Source organism: Chanodichthys erythropterus, chromosome 24 (assembly GCF_024489055.1).
Source record: "Chanodichthys erythropterus isolate Z2021 chromosome 24, ASM2448905v1, whole genome shotgun sequence".
Taxonomy (NCBI): domain Eukaryota; kingdom Metazoa; phylum Chordata; class Actinopteri; order Cypriniformes; family Xenocyprididae; genus Chanodichthys; species Chanodichthys erythropterus.
Genome location: NC_090244.1, coordinates 28108080 through 28119975, shown reverse-complemented (window position 1 = coordinate 28119975; position 11896 = coordinate 28108080). Strand labels below are relative to the sequence as shown.

The 11896-nt window shown below is 36.7% G+C and overlaps 1 protein-coding gene across 3 annotated transcripts in view; it reads right to left on the bottom strand.

Moving 5' to 3' along the window:
- Positions 1-239: 239 nt before the first annotated feature.
- si:dkey-234i14.2 (RNA-binding Raly-like protein) overlaps positions 240-11896 on the bottom strand; it is a 33135-nt gene continuing 21478 nt past the window's right edge. For 2 of the 3 annotated variants that reach the window (XM_067380438.1, XM_067380436.1), the window contains exons 5-8: positions 11013-11126; positions 10624-10763; positions 1133-1181; positions 240-1046 (exon numbers count right to left, since the gene is read on the bottom strand). In XM_067380438.1, coding sequence (XP_067236539.1) covers positions 1146-1181; positions 10624-10763; positions 11013-11126 — 290 coding nt within the window. In that variant the 3' untranslated portion in view covers positions 240-1046; positions 1133-1145. The remainder of the gene's footprint in view (positions 1047-1132; positions 1182-10623; positions 10764-11012; positions 11127-11896) is intronic. The other variant, XM_067380439.1, reaches the window with a different exon arrangement.

Below are 11896 nucleotides of genomic sequence, written 5' to 3'. Positions count from 1 at the left end.
AGTTAAAATGTAATGAAGATTGGAGTTATATCATCTCTTAGAGTGCCTTCAGGTGCAAAACCCTGAAAATTGTACAGATAATGGCTTTTAAAACTTTAAAAATAATTAAAACATTTTACTCATTAAAATTATATTCAGGCAAAAACAGTTTGAGTCTTTTAGACAGCATACTGTACATGAATGTATTTTTATTTGTTGGTGAATACATTCAGAATTGTGTGATACAAACAAATGTGGCATTCCATAATATTTTACGTAATCACAGATATATATTTAGAAAGATACACAAGCATGCAGCGGGAAACCGCTTTACCATGTTATGCCTTATTTCAAAGAAAGGTTTTGGTAAGAGCATGGATGTTGCTAGACTTTTACGCACAAAAAATTCATATGCTGACCATAAGGTCATAAAACTAAATTAGCCAGACTGATTAATGAGCAGATAATACATGACATTTGAGTTAAAATAAGTGTTTAATGTACATCTCGTTTTAAATCGTAAATCTCACATATGTCAAATAAATATACATAATTTAATTACTTTTAATATATCAGGGTCATCACTTCATATAGATATATTTAGATATCGTTATTGGCATCAGCCATTTAATAACCCATAACAATTGTGTACAACCATAAAATTATGTATGTAGGATATTTGCAATAACATGGTGTTTGTCTGTGTTTCCATCACCTTCAGGATCATCATATCAGTAATTGAAAAAAACATCATATGGTCAAATAAGTCATAAAATCATCTGCAGCATTTGACAACAAACATATTAGTTTAGACAGCTGCTCCTGAACTGGATTCAAACCAGATTCAAAGACTTCAAGCAGAAATCAATAATCGTGAATTGAGTTGCAGCATCAGTCATAACTGAACTACTGAACTCATAATGAAACAAGCTGATATCATTGAGTTTACAAGATGACCGTTTCAGCGGATCCAAGCATCTCTCCTTCTATTTCATGGCCCTTTTCTTTACACCATCATTATAGTTCCTGTGGCTTTCCCCAAAGATCTTGGCAACTGAATTTGGAGTCTGTGAGAAAGAGCAACAGAACACTTAGAAAAAACATCAGTTTCATACAGTTTATTTAAAACAAATAGTTACAGGTTCCAGCTTACCTGAAATCTGTCTTTACATGTAGAACAAATCTGGTTCATTGTCACTGACCTAGCAAACACACACATGAATACATGTTAAACAGATTACAAATAAATAAATGAATCAAAAACACTTAACCCATAAAAGTATAAAAGTTACATCTAAAAAAAAATCTGGATACTCAGGACATTCATTGCTTTTATTTTTAAATAATTTTGTTAGTATTATTTAAATACATGCTCTATACTTGGAAACACATGTAATTTACCTGTGCTCAGCATGAGGTCACAATGTAAAATTGCCAATCAAAGTGTTTTAAAATGCAACAAATTCAAAAATATATATTTAAATTTAAAGGCGGAGATCTGTAATATATCAAACAATACAAAAAAGTAAGTCTTGAATTATATTTTCCATTAAAAATTGCCTATCAAAGTGTGTGTCCTCACTTTGCGTCAACTCCGTCAGGATTTTAAATAATTCTGAATAAATCAGGCGATGTCATGGTCATCTTCAACTCTGAGGAGCACTATTACTGCTCACTGTGGATCTCACAGTAGGGCACATAGTCCTGGAAGTTTTATATATATATATTTTGTTTTATTTTATACATGTTGAAGTCTCTGCGGTCATAGCTTTAACATGTCAACTTCGTCAACCTGGTGGAATAGTATCTGTAAATAGTTGTGGGATAAATCTCACCATTTTTGATATGTTTATTAAGGCAGCTACATCTAAAAAAGAAAACAAAATTTATCCACTGTACAACATGTGGTTACGGTGGAAAAAAACTCAATTTTGTTAACTCCATCAGACGTCAACTCCGTCAGGTTTTATGTCTGATGGTTGACAAATGCTCTCAAAAAGTCTATATTATGTGATTTAATATGATTTTTTGGATATAGAGAATTCTTCTAAAGTTGTTTCATGATTCTATTTACATATACTGTATATTTGGCCCCAGCTGGACCTTTGTCAACTCCATCATTATTTGTCAACTCCATCATTGTCAACTCCATCAGTATTTGTCAACTCCATCATTATTGTCAACTCCATCATTACTGCCAACTCCTTCATTACTGCCAACTCCGTCAGTATTTTTCAACTCCTTCATTACTGTCAACTCCGTCATTACTTTCAACTCCATCAGTAATTGTCAACTCCTTAATTACTGCCAACTCCGTCAGTATTTGTCATCTTTGTCAGTGTGTGTCAACTCCTTCATTACTGTCAACTCCGTCAGTATTTGTCAACTCCGTCATTACTGTCAACTCCGTCAGTATTTGTCAACTCCGTCATTACTGTCAACTCCGTCAGTATTTGTCAACTCCGTCATTACTGTCAACTCCTTCATTACTGTCAACTCCGTCAGTATTTGTCAACTCCTTCATTACTGTCAACTTCGTCAGTATTTGTCAACTCCTTCATTACTGTCAACTCCGTCAGTATTTGTCAACTCCTTCATTACTGCCAACTCCATCAGTATTTGTCAACTCCTTCATTACTGCCAACTCCGTCTGTATTTGTCAACTCCATCATTACTGTCAACTCCATCAGTAGTTGTCAACTCCTTCATTACTGTCAACTTCATCAGTATTTGTCAACTCCTTCATTACTGCCAACTCCGTCAGTATTTGTCAACTCTGTCATTATTTGCCAACTCCGTCAGTATTTGTCAACTCCTTCATTACTGTCAACTCCGTCAGTATTTGTCAACTCCGTCATTACTGTCAACTCCTTCATTACTGTCAACTCCGTCATTACTGTCAACTCCGTCAGTATTTGTCAACTCCTTCATTACTGTCAACTCCATCAGTATTTGTCAACTCCATCATTACTGTCAACTCCGTCAGTATTTGTCAACTCCGTCATTATTGTCAACTCCGTCAGTATTTGTCAACTCCTTCATTACTGCCAACTCCGTCAGTATTTGTCAACTCTGTCATTATTGTCAACTCCATCATTACTGTCAACTCCGTCAGTATTTGTCAACTCCGTCATTATTGTCAACTCCATCATTACTGTCAACTCCATCAGTAGTTGTCAACTCCATCAGTATTTGTCAACTCCTTCGTTACTGCCAACTCCGTCATTACTGCCAACTCCGTCAGTATTTGTCAACTCCTTGATTACTGTCAACTCCATCAGTATTTGTCAACTCCTTCATTACTGCCAACTCCGTCAGTATTTGTCAACTCCGTCATTATTGTAAACTCCATCATTACTGTCAACTCCTTCATTACTGTCAACTCCATTAGTATTTGTCAACTCCTTCATTACTGCCAACTCCATCAGTATTTGTCAACTCCGTCATTATTGTCAACTCCATCAGTATTTGTCAACTCCTTCATTACTGCCAACTCCGTCAGTATTTGTCAACTCCGTCATTATTGTCAACTCCTTCATTACTGTCAACTCCGTCATTATTGTCAACTCCTTCATTACTGTCAACTCCATCAGTATTTGTCAACTCCTTCATTACTGCCAACTCCATCATTACTGTCAACTCCATCAGTATTTGTCAACTCCTTCATTACTGCCAACTCCGTCAGTATTTGTCAACTCTGTCATTATTGTCAACTCCATCATTACTGTCAACTCCATCAGTAGTTGTCAACTCCTTCATTACTGCCAACTCCGTCAGTATTTGTCAACTCTGTCATTATTGTCAACTCCATCATTACTGTCAACTCCATCAGTAGTTGTCAACTCCATCAGTATTTGTCAACTCCTTCATTACTGTCAACTCCATCAGTATTTGTCAACTCCTTCATTACTGTCAACTCCATCAGTATTTGTCAACTCCTTCATTACTGTCAACTCCGTCAGTATTTGTCAACTCCGTCATTATTGTCAACTCCATCAGTATTTGTCAACTCCTTCATTACTGTCAACTCCTTCATTACTGTCAACTCCTTCATTACTGCCAACTCCATCAGTATTTGTCAACTCCGTCATTATTGTCAACTCCATCAGTATTTGTCAACTCCTTCATTACTGTCAACTCCATCAGTATTTGTCAACTCCTTCATTACTGCCAACTCCGTCAGTATTTGTCAACTCCGTCATTATTGTCAACTCCATCATTACTGTCAACTCCGTCATTATTGTCAACTCCATCAGTATTTGTCAACTCCATCATTACTGTCAACTCCATCAGTATTTGTCAACTCCTTCATTACTGTCAACTCCGTCAGTATTTGTCAACTCCGTCATTATTGTCAACTCCGTCAGTATTTGTCAACTCCATCATTACTGTCAACTCCATCAGTAGTTGTCAACTCCATCAGTATTTGTCAACTCCTTCATTACTGCCAACTCCGTCATTACTGCCAACTCCGTCAGTATTTGTCAACTCCGTCATTACTGCCAACTCCGTCAGTATTTGTCAACTCCGTCATTATTGTCAACTCCTTCATTACTGTCAACTCCGTCATTATTGTCAACTCCTTGATTACTGTCAACTCCATCAGTATTTGTCAACTCCTTCATTACTGCCAACTCCGTCAGTATTTGTCAACTCCGTCATTATTGTAAACTCCATCATTACTGTCAACTCCATCAGTAGTCGTCAACTCCTTCATTACTGTCAACTCCATCAGTATTTGTCAACTCCTTCATTACTGCCAACTCCGTCAGTATTTGTCAACTCCGTCATTATTGTCAACTCCATCAGTATTTGTCAACTCCTTCATTACTGCCAACTCCGTCAGTATTTGTCAACTCCGTCATTATTGTCAACTCCATCATTACTGTCAACTCCATCAGTAGTTGTCAACTCCTTCATTACTGTCAACTCCATCAGTATTTGTCAACTCCTTCATTACTGTCAACTCCATCAGTATTTGTCAACTCCTTCATTACTGTCAACTCCATCAGTATTTGTCAACTCCTTCATTACTGTCAACTCCATCAGTATTTGTCAACTCCTTCATTACCGTCAACTCCGTCAGTATTTGTCAACTCCGTCATTATTGTCAACTCCATCAGTATTTGTCAACTCCATCATTACTGTCAACTCCGTCATTATTGTCAACTCCGTCAGTATTTGTCAACTCCGTCATTATTGTCAACTCCATCAGTATTTGTCAACTCCATCATTACTGTCAACTCCGTCATTATTGTCAACTCCATCATTATTGTCAACTCCATCAGTATTTGTCAACTCCTTCATTACCGTCAACTCCGTCATTATTGTCAACTCCATCAGTATTTGTCAACTCCATCATTACTGTCAACTCCGTCATTATTGTCAACTCCATCATTACTGTCAACTCCGTCAGTATTTGTCAACTCCGTCATTATTGTCAACTCCATCATTACTGTCAACTCCGTCAGTATTTGTCAACTCCGTCATTATTGTCAACTCCATCATTACTGTCAACTCCGTCAGTATTTGTCAACTCCTTCATTACTGCCAACTCCGTCAGTATTTGTCATCTTTGTCAGTGTTTGTCAACTCCATCATTACTGTCAACTCCGTCAGTATTTGTCAACTCCTTCATTATTGTCAACTCCATCATTACTGTCAACTCCGTCAGTATTTGTCAACTCCGTCATTATTGTCAACTCCATCAGTATTTGTCAACTCCATCATTACTGTCAACTCCGTCATTATTGTCAACTCCATCATTACTGTCAACTCCGTCAGTATTTGTCAACTCCGTCATTATTGTCAACTCCATCAGTATGTCAACTCCATCATTACTGTCAACTCCGTCAGTATTTGTCAACTCCGTCATTATTGTCAACTCCATCATTACTGTCAACTCCGTCAGTATTTGTCAACTCCTTCATTACTGCCAACTCCGTCAGTATTTGTCATCTTTGTCAGTGTTTGTCAACTCCATCATTACTGCCAACTCCGTCAGTATTTGTCAACTCTGTCATTATTGTCAACTCCATCATTACTGTCAACTCCGTCAGTATTTGTCAACTCCGTCATTATTGTCAACTCCATCATTACTGTCAACTCCATCAGTAGTTGTCAACTCCATCAGTATTTGTCAACTCCTTCATTACTGCCAACTCCGTCATTACTGCCAACTCCGTCAGTATTTGTCAACTCCGTCATTACTGCCAACTCCGTCAGTATTTGTCAACTCCGTCATTATTGTCAACTCCTTCATTACTGTCAACTCCGTCATTATTGTCAACTCCTTGATTACTGTCAACTCCATCAGTATTTGTCAACTCCTTCATTACTGCCAACTCCGTCAGTATTTGTCAACTCCGTCATTATTGTAAACTCCATCATTACTGTCAACTCCATCAGTAGTTGTCAACTCCTTCATTACTGTCAACTCCATCAGTATTTGTCAACTCCTTCATTACTGCCAACTCCGTCAGTATTTGTCAACTCCGTCATTATTGTCAACTCCATCAGTATTTGTCAACTCCTTCATTACTGCCAACTCCGTCATTGTTGTCAACTCCATCATTACTGTCAACTCCATCAGTAGTTGTCAACTCCTTCATTACTGTCAACTCCATCAGTATTTGTCAACTCCTTCATTACTGTCAACTCCATCAGTATTTGTCAACTCCTTCATTACTGTCAACTCCATCAGTATTTGTCAACTCCTTCATTACCGTCAACTCCGTCAGTATTTGTCAACTCCGTCATTATTGTCAACTCCATCAGTATTTGTCAACTCCATCATTACTGTCAACTCCGTCAGTATTGTCAACTCCGTCATTATTGTCAACTCCGTCAGTATTTGTCAACTCCGTCATTATTGTCAACTCCATCAGTATTTGTCAACTCCATCATTACTGTCAACTCCGTCAGTATTTGTCAACTCCGTCATTATTGTCAACTCCATCATTACTGTCAACTCCATCAGTATTTGTCAACTCCTTCATTACCGTCAACTCCGTCAGTATTTGTCAACTCCTTCATTACCGTCAACTCCGTCAGTATTTGTCAACTCCGTCATTCTTGTCAACTCCATCAGTATTTGTCAACTCCGTCAGTATTTGTCAACTCCGTCATTATTGTCAACTCCATCATTACTGTCAACTCCGTCAGTAGTTGTCAACTCCGTCATTATTGTCAACTCCATCAGTATTTGTCAACTCCATCATTACTGTCAACTCCGTCATTATTGTCAACTCCATCATTACTGTCAACTCCGTCAGTATTTGTCAACTCCGTCATTATTGTCAACTCCATCAGTATTTGTCAACTCCATCATTACTGTCAACTCCGTCAGTATTTGTCAACTCCGTCATTATTGTCAACTCCTTCATTACTGCCAACTCCGTCAGTATTTGTCAACTCTGTCATTATTGTCAACTCCGTCATTATTGTCAACTCCATCATTACTGTCAACTCCGTCAGTAGTTGTCAACTCCGTCATTATTGTCAACTCCATCAGTATTTGTCAACTCCATCATTACTGTCAACTCCGTCATTATTGTCAACTCCATCATTACTGTCAACTCCGTCAGTATTTGTCAACTCCGTCATTATTGTCAACTCCATCAGTATTTGTCAACTCCATCATTACTGTCAACTCCGTCAGTATTTGTCAACTCCGTCATTATTGTCAACTCCTTCATTACTGCCAACTCCGTCAGTATTTGTCAACTCTGTCATTATTGTCAACTCCATCATTACTGTCAACTCCGTCAGTATTTGTCAACTCCGTCATTACTGTCAACTCCGTCAGTATTTGTCAACTCCGTCATTATTGTCAACTCCATCATTACTGTCAACTCCGTCAGTATTTGTCAACTCCGTCATTACTGTCAACTCCGTCAGTATTTGTCAACTCCGTCATTATTGTCAACTCCATCATTACTGTCAACTCCGTCAGTATTTGTCAACTCCTTCATTACTGCCAACTCCGTCAGTATTTGTCAACTCTGTCATTATTGTCAACTCCATCATTACTGTCAACTCCGTCAGTATTTGTCAACTCCATCATTACTGTCAACTCCGTCAGTATTTGTCAACTCCGTCATTATTGTCAACTCCATCATTACTGTCAACTCCGTCAGTATTTGTCAACTCCTTCATTACTGCCAACTCCGTCAGTATTTGTCAACTCTGTCATTATTGTCAACTCCATCATTACTGTCAACTCCGTCAGTATTTGTCAACTCCGTCATTATTGTCAACTCCATCAGTATTTGTCAACTCCATCATTACTGTCAACTCCATCAGTATTTGTCAACTCCTTCATTACTGTCAACTCCGTCAGTATTTGTCAACTCCGTCATTATTGTCAACTCCATCAGTATTTGTCAACTCCATCATTACTGTCAACTCCGTCAGTATTTGTCAACTCCATCATTACTGTCAACTCCATCAGTATTTGTCAACTCCTTCATTACTGTCAACTCTGTCAGTATTTGTCAACTCCGTCATTATTGTCAACTCCATCAGTATTTGTCAACTCCATCATTACTGTCAACTCCGTCATTATTGTCAACTCCATCATTACTGTCAACTCCGTCATTATTGTCAACTCCTTAATTACTGCCAACTCCGTCAGTATTTGTCAACTCTGTCATTATTGTCAACTCCATCATTACTGTCAACTCCATCATTACTGTCAACTCCGTCAGTATTTGTCAACTCCTTCATTACTGCCAACTCCGTCAGTATTTGTCAACTCCGTCATTATTGTCAACTCCATCATTACTGTCAACTCTGTCAGTATTTGTCAACTCCTTCATTACTGTCAACTCCGTCAGTATTTGTCAACTCCGTCATTATTGTCAACTCCATCATTACTGTCAACTCTGTCAGTATTTGTCAACTCCGTCATTATTGTCAACTCCATCATTACTGTCAACTCTGTCAGTATTTGTCAACTCCTTCATTACTGTCAACTCCGTCAGTATTTGTCAACTCCTTCATTACTGCCAACTCTGTCAGTATTTAATCTAATCCTTTAATGTTCTTTCTACACCTGTAAAAAAATTAAATACTCCATATTTAAATATGAATCCTGCATGTCTGTGTGTCTCTGAAATGAATGATGCAGAAGTGCAGTTTCATTTATCTAACAAACACACACACACACACACACACACACACACACACACACACACACACACACACACACACACACACACACACACATTGTAGCACGTGTGATGCTTGCTGTGTTTTCATCCTGTTGCCTCACTATATGAGGACATGAATGCATTTAACCAGTTCATTTGAGAAAAACTATCGTCATATCATAAAGACACAGAAACTCAAAGCTCTCGGCAAGCCGTCAAAATAAAAGTTTGATTTAACTTGACAGAAACATATTACTGTTGTACAGTAGAATTTTGATGTTTCAATGTAATAATAAAACTAACACTAATAGACCTAATAATAATAATAAAAATATAGTTTTAATTAAGGAACAATCTCCTTTTTCTTTCATGTTTTAATTTTAACTGTAAACCTCTGTTTAATTTCATGAATAAGATAAATTAAATTAATGTTATGTATTTATTTTATTGCTAGAAAAATTTAAATTCACAACAGAATTTCTGAAACAACAAAACATTTCATAAAAATACATTTTCTAATTAATATATTTTGTTGTTTTTAAGAATTCAATTAATTAGACATTCTTTTTGTTTTGTTTTGTGAAACTTTTAATAAATTGTTGATGAATTGGATAAGTTTCATTATTTAAATTACTTAGACATGCTTTTTGATTACAAAAATGTATTTTAACCATTAAAATCGAGTCCAAAAATATTAAAATGGAAAAAAATTAATCCAGAAAAATTAAAACTGAAAAAAACAGAATTTGGAAAAAAATAAAATGGAATTTGAAAAATTTTTTTTTTAAATGGATTTCATATGGGACCTATTTATATTTTGTATTTTTGTATTGTATTTTTCTTTATTTCTATGGGTGTAAAAAAAACAACAACAACAACAAAAAAACATTATATTGTATTATTCTTTTTTCAATTCATTGTGTTAAAATATTAAAACATCAACTGAACTACATGATATCATGTCTGATTTACCTAAGAACATATGTGTTTAATATTAAAAAGGAGGGTAGAGAATTAAGGAATGTAGGAACTGGATTGTTCATCATAACCCTAACTCAAGAAAAAAAAAAAAAAAACTGAACACAATTACTACATAACTGAAAACTTTACACTGTTGTTGGATGGATCAAATTAAAATAGCATGCTTTTTAATGCGTCTGACGAGCTGACACAAATTAAGATCTGAAGTGAATAATTGTACATTTTTAGAAAAAAACATTTTCAGAAAAACCTTTTCCCTTACATGGTTCATTAGCTGAGACCTTTATCTACAAATATAACAGTTTAAAAATAATGAATTATTAAATAATAAAAACTAACTTCTAAAACAGGTTTTGTCCCTTATCTCAAGAATCTGTGAGTAAATTTATAAAAATGCAGATGAAATTTTGGGTATAATTGATTTAATCACATTGTTCCTCAGTGTCTGAGTAAGAGTTGAGCATCAGCTGTGTGCGAGTGTGTGAGAGTGTGCGTGTGTGTGTGTGTTTACATGCTGTCTGTCTTCATCACTGCTGTCTGCTGTCTGTGGGCTCTGCATCTCTCTGTCTGTCCTCGAGGGAGGGGAGCTACCAGACGAATCGTCCGCACTGCTCACAGAACCGTGGAGCGGAGAGAACGCCACACCGTCTCCTGAGATTCACACACACACACACACACACACACACACACACACACACACACACACACACACACACACACACACACACACACACACACACATAAGAGTGCTAAATGACATCAAACAGGATCAAGGACAGAGACAAGGTACCAGTCTCTTTGGACATCCCACTTGCCCAAACTTTGAGACATTACATCACAAATATGAGACAGTTCATGATCCACTATTGCACTCTTATGATGAAAGAATGAGTGTTTTACCGGACAGCTCTTGGTTTTGAGAGTCCATCTGCTCCAGACTGTCCAGCAGCTCGTCTATCTGTGATTTAATCACTGTCAGTTCTTTCTTAATGCACATCAGCTCCTCCATTCTTACTGTGGAGAGAGAAGGACAGGGTTACAGTTGGTCAGTTCAGCATATACAGTGAACTGAAAAATATGATGGAAAAAAAGAAAAGAAACTTAAAGTTGAAGTTTGATATTTCAAAAAAATAAAAATAATGGATTCAAGTCATTGGAGCCATCGGGTGCATTCACGTCATGCAGGAATAACTGTAATTATGACATTTCAGCTTATAAAATGAGTGTTCTGGAATTTTCGGAATGCTCCGACTTATACCACATGACTGCTGCAACATCGCAAATTGCAATGGCTTCAGCAATAAAGTGTAGTTAATATGTCTTTTTGATAATTCCAATAATTGACTATTGGCAATGCTTATTAATGCAATATTAATCTAAAATAAACAGTTTAAAATAGCCTCCACAGAGTTGGATAACTAATGTCCAATGTCCTGCTAAGCTAAATAAATGTTAACATTTTATTCAATAACATATTTGCATAATGACTGTTACTTGTATTGTGGTTTTGTTTACTGATTACTCAAATTATACAGATTCATTTTGGCATTAATAGTGTTAAAAACCTAAATGTCCTCATGTTAAGGACATAAACAGCACCAAGTGGAACTTCTGGGTTTGCAACTTGTATTTACATTAATTACGACATAGTGTGAATGAACCCATTGGTCTGACAAATGGTCCCTCTCCAAACTTAAGGCATTGGGAAGAAAACAGTTACACCAATATACACCAGGGCTGTAACCACCATAGGCATTGAAAGGGACATGTCCTGCCCAATATAT